A 17,693-nucleotide genomic window follows, 5' to 3' on the forward strand; every position below is an offset into this window, starting at 1 on the left:
GAGGGGTGTGTGTGTTCGACCTATGTGTGTCCTCAACTTGCAGTGGGCAGACAATTTTGCTATCAGTCAGAATGCGAGTTGGCGTTTTATCTTTTTTTCCCTACCCTCACCCGTTTGTTAGATATGAAGCACATTGATGCTTGATAGCAAACGTCCTTGCCATGTGATTTATCATAGCAGCAGGCTAACGTGAATGATCACACCGAAACTGAAGTGAAAGTGATCGGGTGAAATTATGAAGCGAGTGGACAGAGACATACAGCTTTACTCTGTCCAATCAGTGCAGCAGGATCAATATACAGCCCACCCTTCTCTTTACAGACAGGCAAACTAGCCAGTTGAGCTATTTAGATGATGTAGCAGCACCTCACTTGACTGACTGACATGAGAAAGATGCGTTTCCGATCACGGATAATAAAAAGAATACTCGGATCATAATCGTATCAAGAGAATTGCTCATTTCCTACACTATACTTGTTTGTCCGACTACTCGGCACACCTCTAGTAATAACCACATTCCCACGTGTTTATGAATGCAGCATAAATTGACGGAGTAATGCTGCATTCACAGCAAAGTGGCAAGGTGGTAAGTACCAGTTGTGAAGTCATAATACCAGTTGAATGCATTCACATGCTTTGAACTCTTTGAGAAACTGCAACTGGCTAAAAGCCAACAAGCTGCATCAACCATGGACATGCTTGTAAACAAATTATAGTGTTACAAAACCATATTAATAGATTACTTTTTATAAATAAAGTTTTGTTGCACTTAACTGCAGAAAATGCTGTTCTGGAAGTAATTTTCTTAGTAGATGACGACAAAGGTCAGCATGTGGGAGAAGTCTGAGCTCCGGGATGATAGACGTGTTTTCCTCTAGTAATTACCAGTTGGAGGGGACGTTCAAGAGGATTTTCCACCCAGTCGTACCTGGCAAATACTACCTTTCCACTTGGTTATGAACGTAGCATTAGGCTACAACTTCTGTCACTGCAGAGCGTACCACTGTTCAATGATTCCGCATTTTCGGTCGGTGAGGAAATATTAGGGTGAAAGGTTAGGCAACGTTATAACTCCAATGCCAGTAACAAAGCCCACAGTTCCCTTCCGGACACTACGACAGATCGGTTACTATACCCAATCCTGAGATCCACCGACAAGCCAACTTTCTCCAGCAGACGTGGGCGAGCCTGAACTGAAATAGCAGACGCGCACGCACGGACCAAACGGTAAAGTAAACAGACATATCCACACTTTCTACCTTAATATTCAGTGTTTGTCTAGTACAAATGTTTATCGAATTTACAAGTTCCGCGTTTAGGAGACGTTGGCCTACACTCATTGTCGATTTCGCGGTGGCGTAAATACGCGTTTACTAACGGATATCGTACGAGTGAGGATTCGCTTTAGCTAAAAGTAGGACTAGTCCCATTCCGTTATCTGGCTGCTTGGATGAGATGCTTACCAGCACGCATGTAGCCCACGGGCGGGTTCCTCCGCTCCTCTCCTTTTTGTTGTTGTTGCTGAAGTAGGTCTATTCCGCATGTTGACGCCTGAGAAACGTTGAATTAACAACACATATTGATCAGTTTAACATTAAGCATAACGGCTAGCATAGAATAGCTTGGTCGTCTGTTTCAAACCAAGAATTAAACTTCAACCACAGACAACGACTATAGGAATAGGAGTTGGTTGGTTGCATGTTGGCTACAGTTGGCATACAAACAGATCTGGGACCAGCCTTGGGTTGAGTTGTCTTGTCTGAACACGTGCATATATTGCATTCCATAAAAGCGCATTCATCACAACTACATTTAATTCTGAACGGCTGCTTTATTTTTTTATTTATAATTTGATTTATTTCACCTTTATTTAACCAGGTAGGCTAGTTGAAAACAAGTTCTCATTTGCAACTGCGACCTGGCCAAGATAAAGCAAAGCTGGGGTGTTCATTGCTGGGGTGTCATTTCTCTGTATGAAGTGGACATTCGAGATCAAAGTCGTTACAGCCACCTATAAAGTAACCCATAGCAACACTGTTGCAAAGTAGCAGAAGTGAAGCTTTCTGAAATCCACAGTGGCAGTGCTTAGATGTCTATTCCATTCAATTACCAAATACTTGAATGGAAAACGTAGATATATTTAATCATCTTTACACAGTGAAATATAGCTAGGTAAGGAATGTACATGGGCTGCCGAGTGGTGCAACAGTCTAAGGCACTACATCTCAGTGCAAGAGGTGTCACTACAGTCTCTGGTTCGAATCCAGGCTGTATCACATCAGGCTGTGATTGGGAGCCCCATAGGGCGCCGCACAATTGGCCCGGCGTTGTCCGGGGTAGGCTGTCATTGTAAATAAGAATTTGTTCTTAACGGACTTGTCTAGTTAAATAAAGGTTCAATCAGAAAATAAAATGTAGAGTGTGAAGACTAGGATAGCTGGACATACTTCAGTTTTATCAGGGGCGCAACTTTCACCGGGGACGTGGGACGGACGGGGGGGCATGCAGAAATGTATATTTTGTCCACCCCAGTTTTATCATTGGAATGTGATACAAAACGAGGCAAATGTGTGCTTTAGGACCATGCGGACGTCTCCGAGCGGTCGGGTAGGCTGTTAATAATATATTTATTGTTATCCCCCCCACTTCTAAAACCAAACGTTGCGCCCCTGAGTTTTATGCTGCAGTAATCAGCATATTCAGGTAAAGAAGTAGAATCATTTGAATTACAAGAATAATACATTATATTGTCCATTATCTTGCAGTAGAGAATGAAAATGTATTTTTGCTCCCAACCCAAAGTAGCTTAATCTGTTTTTATGTCATAACAATAGTTTCCATGACCTGCCCTGAGTAAACATGGCTAAACAATAGTTTCCATGACTTGCCCTGAGAAAACATTGGGACAAAGTCGTTTTCATGACCTGCCCTGAGTAAACATAGCTGTGACAGGATTTATTAGCACATGCACAAAGGAATGCAAATATTTACACTGTGATTTCAACCCAAGACACACAACACATGTTCTATATCTCCCTCTGTCTCTCTCATACACTCATACCGCTGTCTCTCTCATACCTCTGTCTCTCTCATACACTCATAACTCTGTCTCTCTCATACACTCATACCGCTGTCTCCTCCTCCTCTTCCCTCCAGCCCGTCTCTACAGATCTACTGTTTTAGACCAGAGGAGCAGAGCACCATGGTTGTGTCCAAGGCCTGGACGTTACGCCAGCACTTCCAGGGTTTCCCCAAGGCTAGTGACTTCCATCTGAGGGAGGAGACGCTGCCACAGCCCAAGAATGGACAGGTGAGGATAGGATAGACTTTGAAGGGCAATTCCACCATTTTCCAACCGTATCTTCATAATATGCAGCACAATACCAGTGTCCACATATGTGGAAATGTTGCATTTCTATGTGTTGTAGAAAAAATATCTAACTTTAAAAAGGTTCTACTTGATGACATCATCAAAAGTTAAAATATTTTTTAAAAACAGTGTTTATCCAACACTGAGATTTTGCGGTGACGTGGGGAGCAAGAAGTCACTGTTTTAATTCTACCCTGTGACGTCACAGAGAATACTTTTTGAGGACCTTCTTCTCTTTTTAACAAAGGATCACAGAAACACACTGTTTTCACATGTAGACACTGGATTGGGGCTGGAGATAAAGAATATGAAGTTGAAAAGTGGCGGAATTGCCCTTTAATGTCCCAGAGGGGAAAATTGTCTTGGACACGTACTGAAGCCCTACCAGGAACTTCACACAAAATGAACATGTTCCTTTTGCAATTCTAACATGTTCCATGGCATGTGAAATGACTTGATAACCTGTGGTTAATACATTTGTACTAGAAACAGGTTATCTGGGCCGAAACGGGGTGGGACTAATCAGAAATTTTCCAACAAAAAACACGTGTTTTCTTTGCAAAACGGTGTCCACTAATGAAAATACCCCTTAACAAATTATACATTTTTGTAGCAAAATATTTTCAGTTGCAAAATGTTTTGCTACGGTGTGTACTAATGAATAGACCACTGTTCAGGTGCTGTTGGAGGCTGTGTTCCTCAGTGTGGATCCTTACATGAGACCCTACAGCCAGACGATGATGAAGGAGGGAGACGTGATGATTGGATCCCAAGTTGCCAAGTAAGGGTACATTATGGGGGAGGGAGGCGGGCATGTGGATGCAAACACATTATAGACTGACTGACACTCGTGTTGACACACTATAGACTGACTGAGACTCATGTTGACACACTATAGACTGACTGAGATGCATGTTGACACACTATAGACTGACTGAGACTCATGTTGACACACTATAGACTGACTGACACTCATGTTGACACACTATAGACTGACTGACACTCATGTTGACACACTATAGACTGACTGAGACTTGTGTTGACACACTATAGACTGACTGACAGTCATGTTGACACACTATAGACTGACAGACTCATGTTGACACACTATAGACTGACTGAGACGCATGTTGACACACTATAGACTGACTGACAGTCATGTTGACACACTATAGACTGACTGACACTTGTGTTGACTGACACACTATAGACTGACTGACACTTGTGTTGACACACTATAGACTGACTGAGACGCATGTTGACACATTATAGACTGACTGACACTCGTGTTGACTGACACACTATAGACTGACTGACACTTGTGTTGACACACTATAGACTGACTGAGACTCATGTTGACACACTATAGACTGACTGAGACGCATGTTGACACACTATAGACTGACTGAGACGCATGTTGACACACTATAGACTGACTGAGACTCATGTTGACACACTATAGACTGACTGAGACTCATGTTGACACACTATAGACTGACTGAGACGCATGTTGACACACTATAGACTGACTGAGACGCATGTTGACACACTATAGACTGACTGACACTCATGTTGACACACTATAGACTGACTGAGACTCATGTTGACACACTACAGACTGACTGACATTCATGTTGACACACTATAGACTGACTGACATTCATGTTGACACACTATACACTGACTGACGCTCGTGTTGACACACACTCACCTTTCTCTCTCTCTCTCTCCCTCTCTCTCGCTCTCCCCCCCTCTCTCCAGGGTGATCCAGAGCTATAACCCCAGCTTCCCGGTTGGCTGCCATGTGGTCAGTGATTGTGGATGGAGGAGTCACTGGGTGTGTGATGGGGCAGAGCTGACCCCTGTGCTGCCCGACTGGCCCCAGGACATCCCCCTCTCCCTGGCCCTGGGGGCCATCGGCATGCCTGGGTAGGATGGATGGATGGATCTCTCTTGATAGATAGATAGATAGATAGATAGATAGATAGATAGATAGATAGATAGATAGATAGATATGCAGACTGCCCTGTGTGGTTGAGGTGTGTGATATACAGTAGTGGTTATAATAGTGATAATGATCTCTCTAGTCTGACAGCTCTGTATGGACTAGAGGAGGTGTGTGAGATAAAGAAGGGGGAGACTCTTCTGGTGAACGCTGCAGCAGGAGCCGTGGGCTCAGTGGTGGGACAGATCGCCAAGATCAAGGTACAACATTCCCCCAACGTTTCCAGAGTGTTCCCACAACGTCTCCAGTGTTAATTACTTCCTGAAGATGAGGACAAGTTGTGTTCTATATTCCATGTGTCTCTGTGTGTTACCAGTGACTTTCATAATGTATAGTGAGTCAGTGTGTGTGTGTGTGTGTCCGTCCGTCCTCAGGGCTGCAGAGTGGTGGGCTGTGCTGGGACAGATACCAAGGTGTCCTATCTAAAGGAGCTGGGTTTTGACCAGGTCTTCAACTACAAGACTGCCACCTCTCTGGAGGAATCACTCAGGGAGGCCGCGCCACACGGATACGACTGCTACTTTGAGAACGTGAGGTCACTGCACCACTCGCACACACGCACTCTTTGTGTGTGTGGACAGGCGTGTGTATGGACATTTGTGTGTGAGCGTGTGGACGTGTTTAACTATTCTTGTGGGGACCAGAAGTCCCTACAAGAATAGTAAACAGAGTAAAAATTGACCAGCTGGGGACATTTTGTTAGTCCCCACAAGGTCAAATGCTATTTCTAGGGGGTTTAGGGTTAAGGTTAGAATTAGTGTTAGGGTTAGAATTAAGTTAAATATTAGGATTAGGGTTAGGTTTAGGGTTAGGGGTTAGGGAAAATAGGATTTTGAATGGGACTGAATTGTATGTCCCCACAAGGTTAGCTGTACAAGACTGTGTGTGTGTGTGTGTGTGTGTGTGTGTGTGTGTGTGTGTGTGTGTGTGTGTGTGTGTGTGTGTGTGTCAAAGCTCAATCTCTCTCTCTCTCTCTCTCTCTCTAGGTTGGTGGGAAGTTCTCCAGTGTAGTGATGCCTCAGATGAGAGAGTATGGCAGAATAGCTGTGTGTGGAAGCATCTCCATGTACAACGACACCACACCACAGACAGGTATACTGTCCACACCACAGACAGGTATACTGTCCACACCACAGACAGGTATACTGTCCACACCACAGACAGGTATACTGTCCACACCACAGACAGGTATACTGTCTACACCACAGACAGGTATACTGTCCGCACCACAGACAGGTTATTGTCCACACCACAGACAGATATACTGTCCACACCACAGACAGGTATACTGTCCGCACCACAGACAGGTATATTGTCCACACCACAGACAGGTATATTGTCTGCACCACAGACAGGTATACTGTCCGCACCACAGACAGGTATACTGTCCGCACCACAGACAGGTATACTGTCCGCACCACAGACAGGTATACTGTCCGCCCCACAGACAGGTATATTGTCCTCACCACAGACAGGTATACTGTCCGCACCACAGACAGGTATATTGTCCACACCACAGACAGGTATACTGTCCACACCACAGACAGGTATACTGTCCACATCACAGACAGGTATACTGTCCGCACCACAGACAGGTATACTGTCTGCACCACAGACAGGTATACTGTCCGCACCACAGACAGGTATGCTGTCCGCACCACAGACATGTATACTGTCCGCACCACAGACAGGTATACTGTCCGCACCACAGACAGGTATACCGTCCGCACCACAGACAGGTATACTGTCCGCACCACAGACAGGTATACTGTCCGCACCACAGGCAGGTATACTGTCCGCACCACAGACAGGTATACTGTGCGCACCACAGACAGTTATACTGTCCACACCATAGACTGGTATACTGTCCACACCACAGACAGGTATTTATTTATATTTCAGGGCCGTATGTACACACCCATATGATCTTCAAACAGCTGAGGATGGAGGGCTTCCTGTGTGCTCGCTGGAAACACAAACACCAGCAGTCACTGAGGAGGCTGATGGCCTGGATGACTGAGGTACAGGGAGAGGGTTCTACTAGCAGGGTTCTATTACTATTGTTCTAATACCAGGTTTCTACTCCCAGTGTTCTACTACCAGTGTTCTATTACCAGGTTTCTATTACCAGTGTTCTACTACCAGTGTTCTACTACCAGTGTTCTACTACCAGTGTTCTACTACCAGTGTTCTACTAGCAGTGTTTTATTAGCAGTGTTTTATTAGCAGTGTTCTGCTACTAGTGTTCTATTACCAGTGTTCTTCTACCAGTGTTCTATTACTAGTGTTGGATTATCAGTGTTCTACTACTAGTGTTGTATTAGCAGTGTTCTGCTACTAGTGTTGTATTAGCAGTGTTCTGCTCCTAGTGTTGTATTAGCAGTGTTCTGCTCCTAGTGTTGTATTAGCAGTGTTCTGCTACTAGTGTTGTATTAGCAGTGTTCTGCTACTAGTGTTGTATTAGCAGTGTTCTGCTACTAGTGTTGTATTAGCAGTGTTCTGCTACTAGTGTTGTATTAGCAGTGTTCTGCTACTAGTGTTGTATTAGCAGTGTTCTGCTACTAGTGTTGTATTAGCAGTGTTCTGCTACTAGTGTTGTATTAGCAGTGTTCTGCTACTAGTGTTGTATTAGCAGTGTTCTGCTACTAGTGTTGTATTAGCAGTGTTCTGCTACTAGTGTTGTATTAGCAGTGTTCTGCTACTAGTGTTGTATTAGCAGTGTTCTGCTACTAGTGTTGTATTAGCAGTGTTCTGCTACTAGTGTTGTATTAGCAGTGTTCTGCTACTAGTGTTGTATTAGCAGTGTTCTGCTACTAGTGTTGTATTAGCAGTGTTCTGCTACTAGTGTTGTATTAGCAGTGTTCTGCTACTAGTGTTGTATTAGCAGTGTTCTGCTACTAGTGTTGTATTAGCAGTGTTCTGCTACTAGTGTTGTATTAGCAGTGTTCTGCTACTAGTGTTGTATTAGCAGTGTTCTGCTCCTAGTGTTGTATTAGCAGTGTTCTGCTCCTAGTGTTGTATTAGCAGTGTTCTGCTCCTAGTGTTGTATTAGCAGTGTTCTGCTACTAGTGTTGTATTAGCAGTGTTCTGCTACTAGTGTTGTATTAGCAGTGTTCTGCTACTAGTGTTGTATTAGCAGTGTTCTGCTACTAGTGTTGTATTAGCAGTGTTCTGCTACTAGTGTTGTATTAGCAGTGTTCTGCTACTAGTGTTGTATTAGCAGTGTTCTGCTACTAGTGTTGTATTAGCAGTGTTCTGCTACTAGTGTTGTATTAGCAGTGTTCTGCTACTAGTGTTGTATTAGCAGTGTTCTGCTACTAGTGTTGTATTAGCAGTGTTCTGCTACTAGTGTTGTATTAGCAGTGTTCTGCTACTAGTGTTGTATTAGCAGTGTTCTGCTACTAGTGTTGTATTAGCAGTGTTCTGCTACTAGTGTTGTATTAGCAGTGTTCTGCTACTAGTGTTGTATTAGCAGTGTTCTGCTACTAGTGTTGTATTAGCAGTGTTCTGCTACTAGTGTTGTATTAGCAGTGTTCTGCTACTAGTGTTGTATTAGCAGTGTTCCTCTACTAGTGTTGTATTAGCAGTGTTCTGCTACTAGTGTTGTATTAGCAGTGTTCTATTACCAGTGTTGTATTAGCAGTGTTCTGCTACTAGTGGTGTATTAGCAGTGTTCTGCTACTAGTGTTGTATTAGCAGTGTTCTGCTACTAGTGTTGTAATAGCAGTGTTCTATTACTAGTGTTGTATTAGAAGTGTTCTATTACTAGTGTTGTATTAGAAGTGTTCTGCTACTAGTGTTGTATTAGAAGTGTTCTGCTACTAGTGTTGTATTAGCAGTGTTCTGCTACTAGTGTTGTATTAGCAGTGTTCTGCTCCTAGTGTTGTATTAGCAGTGTTCTACTACTAGTGTTGTATTAGCAGTGTTCTGCTACTAGTGTTGTATTAGCAGTGTTCTACTACTAGTGTTGTATTAGCAGTGTTCTGCTACTAGGGTTGTATTAGCAGTGTTCTGCTACTAGGGTTGTATTAGCAGTGTTCTGCTACTAGTGTTGTATTAGCAGTGTTCTACTACTAGTGTTGTATTAGCAGTGTTCTGCTACTAGTGTTGTAATAGCAGTGTTCTATTACTAGTGTTGTATTAGAAGTGTTCTATTACTAGTGTTGTATTAGCAGTGTTCTGCTACTAGGGTTGTATTAGCAGTGTTCTACTACTAGTGTTGTATTAGCAGTGTTCTGCTACTAGTGTTGTATTAGCAGTGTTCTATTACTAGTGTTGTATTAGCAGTGTTCTGCTACTAGTGTTGTATTAGCAGTGTTCTACTACTAGTGTTGTATTAGCAGTGTTCTGCTACTAGTGTTGTATTAGCAGTGTTCTGCTACTAGTGTTGTATTAGCAGTGTTCTGCTACTAGTGTTGTATTAGCAGTGTTCTGCTACTAGTGTTGTATTAGCAGTGTTCTGCTACTAGTGTTGTATTAGCAGTGTTCTGCTACTAGTGTTGTATTAGCAGTGTTCTGCTACTAGTGTTGTATTAGCAGTGTTCTGCTACTAGTGTTGTATTAGCAGTGTTCTGCTACTAGTGTTGTATTAGCAGTGTTCTGCTACTAGTGTTGTATTAGCAGTGTTCTGCTACTAGTGTTGTATTAGCAGTGTTCTATTACCAGTGTTGTATTAGCAGTGTTCTGCTACCAGTGTTGTATTAGCAGTGTTCTACTACCAGTGTTGTATTAGCAGTGTTCTGCTACTAGTGTTGTATTAGCAGTGTTCTGCTACTAGTGTTGTATTAGCAGTGTTCTGCTACTAGTGTTGTATTAGCAGTGTTCTGCTACTAGTGTTGTATTAGCAGTGTTCTGCTAATAGTGTTGTATTAGCAGTGTTCTGCTACTAGTGTTGTATTAGCAGTGTTCTACTAGTAGTGTTGTATTAGCAGTGTTCTGCTACTAGTGTTGTAATAGCAGTGTTCTATTACTAGTGTTGTATTAGCAGTGTTCTGCTACTAGTGTTGTATTAGCAGTGTTCTGCTACTAGTGTTGTATTAGCAGTGTTCTGCTAATAGTGTTGTATTAGCAGTGTTCTGCTACTAGTGTTGTATTAGCAGTGTTCTACTAGTAGTGTTGTATTAGCAGTGTTCTGCTACTAGTGTTGTAATAGCAGTGTTCTATTACTAGTGTTGTATTAGCAGTGTTCTGCTACTAGTGTTGTAATAGCAGTGTTCTATTACTAGTGTTGTATTAGCAGTGTTCTGCTACTAGTGTTGTATTAGCAGTGTTCTGCTACTAGTGTTGTATTAGCAGTGTTCTGCTACTAGTGTTGTATTAGCAGTGTTCTGCTACTAGTGTTGTATTAGCAGTGTTCTGCTACTAGTGTTGTATTAGCAGTGTTCTGCTACTAGTGTTGTATTAGCAGTGTTCTGCTACTAGTGTTGTATTAGCAGTGTTCTGCTACTAGTGTTGAATTAGCAGTGTTCTGCTACTAGTGTTGTATTAGCAGTGTTCTGCTACTAGTGTTGTATTAGCAGTGTTCTGCTACTAGTGTTGTATTAGCAGTGTTCTGCTACTAGTGTTGTATTAGCAGTGTTCTGCTACTAGTGTTGTATTAGCAGTGTTCTGCTACTAGTGTTGTATTAGCAGTGTTCTGCTACTAGTGTTGTATTAGCAGTGTTCTGCTACTAGTGTTGTATTAGCAGTGTTCTGCTACTAGTGTTGTATTAGCAGTGTTCTGCTACTAGTGTTGTATTAGCAGTGTTCTGCTACTAGTGTTGTATTAGCAGTGTTCTGCTACCAGTGTTGTATTAGCAGTGTTCTATTACCAGTGTTGTATTAGCAGTGTTCTACTACTAGTGTTGTATTAGCAGTGTTCTGCTACTAGTGTTGTAATAGCAGTGTTCTGCTACTAGTGTTGTATTAGCGGTGTTCTACTACTAGTGTTGTATTAGCGGTGTTCTACTACTAGTGTTGTATTAGCGGTGTTCTGCTACTAGTGTTGTATTAGCGGTGTTCTATTACTAGTGTTGTATTAGCGGTGTTCTACTACTAGTGTTGTATTAGCGGTGTTCTACTACTAGTGTTGTATTAGCGGTGTTCTATTACTAGTGTTGTATTAGCGGTGTTCTACTACTAGTGTTGTATTAGCGGTGTTCTATTACTAGTGTTGTATTAGAAGTGTTCTGCTACTAGTGTTGTATTAGCATTGTTCTGCTACTAGTGTTGTATTAGCAGTGTTCTGCTCCTAGTGTTGTATTAGCAGTGTTCTACTACTAGTGTTGTATTAGCAGTGTTCTGCTACTAGTGTTGTATTAGCAGTGTTCTGCTACTAGTGTTGTATTAGCAGTGTTCTGCTACTAGTGTTGTATTAGCAGTGTTCTGCTACTAGTGTTGTATTAGCAGTGTTCTGCTACTAGTGTTGTATTAGCAGTGTTCTGCTACTAGTGTTGTATTAGAAGTGTTCTGCTACTAGTGTTGTATTAGAAGTGTTCTGTTACTAGTGTTGTATTAGCAGTGTTCTGCTATTAGTGTTGTATTAGCAGTGTTCTACTACTAGTGTTGTATTAGCAGTGTTCTGCTACTAGTGTTGCATTAGCAGTGTTCTGCTACTAGTGTTGTATTAGCAGTGTTCTGCTACTAGTGTTGTATTAGCAGTGTTCTGCTCCTAGTGTTGTATTAGCAGTGTTCTACTACTAGTGTTGTATTAGCAGTGTTCTGCTACTAGTGTTGTATTAGCAGTGTTCTGCTACTAGTGTTGTAATAGCAGTGTTCTATTACTAGTGTTGTATTAGAAGTGTTCTGCTACTAGTGTTGTATTAGCAGTGTTCTGCTACTAGTGTTGTATTAGCAGTGTTCTGCTACTAGTGTTGTATTAGCAGTGTTCTGCTACTAGTATTGTATTAGCAGTGTTCTGCTCCTAGTGTTGTATTAGCAGTGTTCTGCTCCTAGTGTTGTATTAGCAGTGTTCTACTACTAGTGTTGTATTAGCAGTGTTCTGCTACTAGTGTTGTATTAGCAGTGTTCTGCTACTAGTGTTGTATTAGCAGTGTTCTGCTACTAGTGTTGTATTAGCAGTGTTCTGCTACTAGTGTTGTATTAGCAGTGTTCTGCTACTAGTGTTGTATTAGCAGTGTTCTGCTACTAGTGTTGTATTAGCAGTGTTATGCTACTAGTGTTGTATTAGCAGTGTTCTGCTATTAGTGTTGTATTAGCAGTGTTCTGCTACTAGTGTTGTATTAGAAGTGTTCTGCTACTAGTGTTGTATTAGAAGTGTTCTGTTACTAGTGTTGTATTAGCAGTGTTCTGCTATTAGTGTTGTATTAGCAGTGTTCTACTACTAGTGTTGTATTAGCAGTGTTCTGCTACTAGTGTTGTATTAGCAGTGTTCTGCTACTAGTGTTGTATTAGCAGTGTTCTGCTACTAGTGTTGTATTAGCAGTGTTCTGCTACTAGTGTTGTATTAGCAGTGTTCTACTAGTAGTGTTGTATTAGCAGTGTTCTACTAGTAGTGTTGTATTAGCAGTGTTCTGCTACTAGTGTTGTATTAGCAGTGTTCTGCTACTAGTGTTGTATTAGCAGTGTTCTGCTACTAGTGTTGTATTAGCAGTGTTCTGCTCCTAGTGTTGTATTAGCAGTGTTCTGCTCCTAGTGTTGTATTAGCAGTGTTCTGCTCCTAGTGTTGTATTAGCAGTGTTCTGCTCCTAGTGTTGTATTAGCAGTGTTCTGCTCCTAGTGTTGTATTAGCAGTGTTCTGCTACTAGTGTTGTATTAGCAGTGTTCTGCTACTAGTGTTGTATTAGCAGTGTTCTGCTACTAGTGTTGTATTAGCAGTGTTCTGCTACTAGTGTTGTATTAGCAGTGTTCTGCTACTAGTGTTGTATTAGCAGTGTTCTGCTACTAGTGTTGTATTAGCAGTGTTCTGCTACTAGTGTTGTATTAGCAGTGTTCTGCTACTAGTGTTGTATTAGCAGTGTTCTGCTACTAGTGTTGTATTAGCAGTGTTCTGCTACTAGTGTTGTATTAGCAGTGTTCTGCTACTAGTGTTGTATTAGCAGTGTTCTGCTACTAGTGTTGTATTAGCAGTGTTCTGCTACTAGTGTTGTATTAGCAGTGTTCTGCTACTAGTGTTGTATTAGCAGTGTTCTGCTACTAGTGTTGTATTAGCAGTGTTCTGCTACTAGTGTTGTATTAGCAGTGTTCTATTACCAGTGTTGTATTAGCAGTGTTCTGCTACCAGTGTTGTATTAGCAGTGTTCTACTACTAGTGTTGTATTAGCAGTGTTCTGCTACTAGTGTTGTATTAGCAGTGTTCTGCTACTAGTGTTGTATTAGCAGTGTTCTGCTACTAGTGTTGTATTAGCAGTGTTCTGCTACTAGTGTTGTATTAGCAGTGTTCTGCTACTAGTGTTGTATTAGAAGTGTTCTGCTAATAGTGTTGTATTAGAAGTGTTCTGCTACTAGTGTTGTATTAGCAGTGTTCTGCTACTAGTGTTGTATTAGCAGTGTTCTGCTACTAGTGTTGTATTAGCAGTGTTCTGCTCCTAGTGTTGTATTAGCAGTGTTCTGCTCCTAGTGTTGTATTAGCAGTGTTCTATTACTAGTGTTGTATTAGAAGTGTTCTGCTACTAGTGTTGTATTAGCAGTGTTCTGCTACTAGTGTTGTATTAGCAGTGTTCTGCTACTAGTGTTGTATTAGCAGTGTTCTATTACTAGTGTTGTATTAGCAGTGTTCTGCTACTAGTGTTGTATTAGCAGTGTTCTGCTACTAGTGTTGTATTAGCAGTGTTCTGCTACTAGTGTTGTATTAGCAGTGTTCTATTACTAGTGTTGTATTAGCGGTGTTCTGCTACCAGTGTTGTATTAGCAGTGTTCTATTACTAGTGTTGTATTAGCAGTGTTCTGCTACTAGTGTTATATTAGCAGTGTTCTGCTACTAGTGTTGTATAAGCAGTGTTCTGCTACTAGTGTTGTATTAGCAGTGTTCTATTACTAGTGTTGTATTAGCAGTGCTCTATTACTAGTGTTGTATTAGCAGTGTTCTATTACTAGTGTTGTATTAGCAGTGTTCTGCTACTAGTGTTGTATTAGCAGTGTTCTGCTACTAGTGTTATATTAGCAGTGTTCTGCTACTAGTGTTGTATAAGCAGTGTTCTGCTACTAGTGTTGTATTAGCAGTGTTCTATTACTAGTGTTGTATTAGCAGTGCTCTATTACTAGTGTTGTATTAGCAGTGTTCTATTACTAGTGTTGTATTAGCAGTGTTCTGCTACTAGTGTTGTATTAGCAGTGCTCTATTACTAGTGTTGTATTAGCAGTGTTCTATTACTAGTGTTGTATTAGCAGTGTTCTACTACTAGTGTTGTATTAGCAGTGTTCTATTACTAGTGTTGTATTAGCAGTGTTCTATTACTAGTGTTGTATTAGCAGTGTTCTATTACTAGTGTTGTATTAGCAGTGTTCTGCTACTAGTGTTGTATTAGCAGTGTTCTGCTACTAGCGTTGTATTAGCAGTGTTCTATTACTAGTGTTGTATTAGCAGTGTTCTGCTACTAGTGTTGTATTAGCAGTGTTCTGCTACTAGTGTTGTATTAGCAGTGTTCTGCTACTAGTGTTGTATTAGCAGTGTTCTGCTACTAGCGTTGTATTAGCAGTGTTCTATTACTAGTGTTGTATTAGCAGTGTTCTATTACTAGTGTTGTATTAGCAGTGTTCTGCTACTAGTGTTGTATTAGCAGTGTTCTATTACTAGTGTTGTATTAGCAGTGTTCTATTACTAGTGTTGTATTAGCAGTGTTCTATTACTAGTGTTGTATTAGCAGTGTTCTATTACTAGTGTTGTATTAGCAGTGTTCTGCTACTAGTGTTGTATTAGCAGTGTTCTGCTACTAGCGTTGTATTAGCAGTGTTCTATTACTAGTGTTGTATTAGCAGTGTTCTGCTACTAGCGTTGTATTAGCAGTGTTCTATTACTAGTGTTGTATTAGCGGTGTTCTGCTACTAGTGTTGTATTAGCAGTGTTCTGCTACTAGTGTTGTATTAGCAGTGTTCTGCTACTAGTGTTGTATTAGCAGTGTTCTGCTACTAGTGTTGTATTAGCAGTGTTCTATTACTAGTGTTGTATTAGCAGTGTTCTATTACTAGTGTTGTATTAGCGGTGTTCTACTACTAGTGTTGTATTAGCAGTGTTCTGTTACTAGTGTTGTATTAGCAGTGTTCTGCTCCTAGTGTTGTATTAGCAGTGTTCTGCTATTGGTGTTGTATTAGCAGTGTTCTACTACTGGTGTTGTATTAGCAGTGTTTTGCTACTAGTGTTGTATTAGCAGTGTTTTGCTACTAGGGACAATATTGGCCTGGATGACTGATGTACAGTGGCAGGGTTCCATTACCTGTGTTCTGTTACGAGTGTTCCATTACCAGTGTTCCGTTACCAGTGTTCTATTACCGGTGTTCTATTACCGGTGTTCTATTACCGGAGTTCTATTACCGGAGTTCTATTACCGGTGTTCTATTACCGGAGTTCTATTACCGGTGTTCCATTACCAGTGTTCTGTAGGCAGGGGTGGCAATTAGCCTAGTGGTTAGAGCGTTGTACTAGTAACCGGAATGGTTGCAAGATCAAATCCCTGCGCTGACAAGGTAAACATTTGTCGTTCTGCCCCTGAACAAGGTAGTTAACCCACTGTTCCTAGTCCGTCATTGTAAATAAGAATTTGTTCTTAACTGACTTGCCTAGTTAAATAAAGTTTTTTTTTTAAAGTGTTACATTACCAGTGTTCAGGACATTCAGGATACTATAGAAACCCATCCAGTAAAGATTGCTTCTGAAGGTAGTTTTATAGAGTCATGTGAATCCATGAAAACAGTTGTCAAACACTGTGTAAGCATGATGATGATGACGGTGGTGATGATGACGACGACGAGGATGATGGTGATGACAGTAGTGATGATGCTGGCGGGGAGAATGAAATGTTTGTGTTGATCTTTCAGGGCAAGCTGAGATGCAGTGAACACATCACCAGTGGTTTCAACAACATGCCTGCTGCCTTCATGGGCATGTTACAGGGAGACAACACCGGCAAGGCTGTGGTCAAGGTGTGATGACGTCACAATCAACATTACACTCCTCCAGAACATCTGGCTAAAGCATTCCAGAACACTCAACTCCGTACACTCTACAGGTTCTAGAATCTGTTTGTACTCAACATTCCAGAATCCTTCCTGAATACCACACTCTAGTGTTCTATTCCATGTTTATTAGACACGTTCAACAGACAGCAAGACAGGTTTAGGTCCAGTGTAATTCAACACACAGCTAGACAGAAGGTTTTGGTGCAGTGTAATTCAACAGACAGCTAGACAGGTTTTGGTCCAGTGTAATGCTATTAACTAAATAAACATGTCTTCACAATATAATGTTTATAATACATCCTGCCTACTGATAATTTACTTTTTCTACACCAATAATGTCATATTTGACTAATTACCAGACAGTCCCCACAAGCGTGTTTGTACTGACCTTATCCCAACACCTAGCAACCTCATAACCTGGTCTATACTGAGTTTATACTGTAGTGACCTTAACCCAACACCTAGCAACCTCATAACCTGGTCTATACTGAGTTTATACTGTAGTGACCGTAACCCAACACCTAGCAACCTCATAACCTGGTCTATACTGAGTTTATACTGTAGTGACCTTAACCCAACACCTAGCAACCTCATAACCTGGTCTATACTGAGTTTATACTGTAGTGACCTTATCCCAACACCTAGCAACCTCATAACCTGGTCTATACTGAGTTTATACTGTAGTGACCTTAACCCAACACCTAGCAACCTCATAACCTGGTCTATACTGAGTTTATACTGTAGTGACCTTAACCCAACACCTAGCAACCTCATAACCTGGTCTATACTGAGTTTATACTGTAGTGACCTTAACCCAACACCTAGCAACCTCATAACCTGGTCTATACTGAGTTTATACTGTAGTGACCTTATCCCAACACCTAGCAACCTCATAACCTGGTCTATACTGAGTTTATACTGTAGTGACCTTAACCCAACACCTAGCAACCTCATAACCTGGTCTATACTGAGTTTATACTGTAGTGATCTTAACCCAACACCTAGCAACCTCATAACCTGGTCTATACTGAGTTTATACTCTAGTGACCTTAACCCAACACCTAGCAACCTCATAACCTGGTCTATACTGAGTTTATACTGTAGTGACCTTAACCCAACACCTAGCAACCTCATAACCTGGTCTATACTGAGTTTATACTGTAGTGACCTTATCCCAACACCTAGCAACCTCATAACCTGGTCTAT

General features: G+C 41.4%; 1 protein-coding gene across 2 annotated transcripts; it reads left to right on the plus strand.

Moving 5' to 3' along the window:
• Nucleotides 1-1,087: 1,087 nt before the first annotated feature.
• Nucleotides 1,088-16,783, plus strand: LOC139579423 (prostaglandin reductase 1-like). 2 transcript variants are annotated; one of them, XM_071408080.1, is made up of 9 exons: nucleotides 1,088-1,227; nucleotides 3,157-3,310; nucleotides 4,048-4,151; nucleotides 5,132-5,299; nucleotides 5,458-5,575; nucleotides 5,750-5,905; nucleotides 6,362-6,467; nucleotides 7,278-7,396; nucleotides 16,347-16,783. In XM_071408080.1, exons 2-9 carry the CDS (start codon nucleotides 3,203-3,205, stop codon nucleotides 16,455-16,457), a joined length of 990 nt encoding a protein of 329 aa, XP_071264181.1. In that variant the 5' UTR covers nucleotides 1,088-1,227; nucleotides 3,157-3,202; the 3' UTR covers nucleotides 16,458-16,783. The 2 variants fall into 2 exon arrangements, with proteins under 2 accessions (XP_071264181.1, XP_071264182.1); XM_071408081.1 differs by having other exon boundaries at nucleotides 1,097-1,232; nucleotides 16,347-16,598.
• The last annotated feature ends 910 nt before the right edge of the window (nucleotides 16,784-17,693 follow it).

This window comes from Salvelinus alpinus, chromosome 6 (assembly GCF_045679555.1).
Source record: "Salvelinus alpinus chromosome 6, SLU_Salpinus.1, whole genome shotgun sequence".
Lineage (NCBI taxonomy): Eukaryota > Metazoa > Chordata > Actinopteri > Salmoniformes > Salmonidae > Salvelinus > Salvelinus alpinus.

Bases quoted from the DNA above. Each gene is read 5' to 3' on its own strand.
- LOC139579423 (XM_071408080.1), top strand. From the start codon at position 3,203: ATGGTTGTGTCCAAGGCCTGGACGTTACGCCAGCACTTCCAGGGTTTC. The intron at 5,300-5,457 runs GTAGGATGGATG...TGATCTCTCTAG, and splicing joins GGGGCCATCGGCATGCCTGG to TCTGACAGCTCTGTATGGAC. The intron at 5,576-5,749 runs GTACAACATTCC...GTCCGTCCTCAG, and splicing joins GACAGATCGCCAAGATCAAG to GGCTGCAGAGTGGTGGGCTG.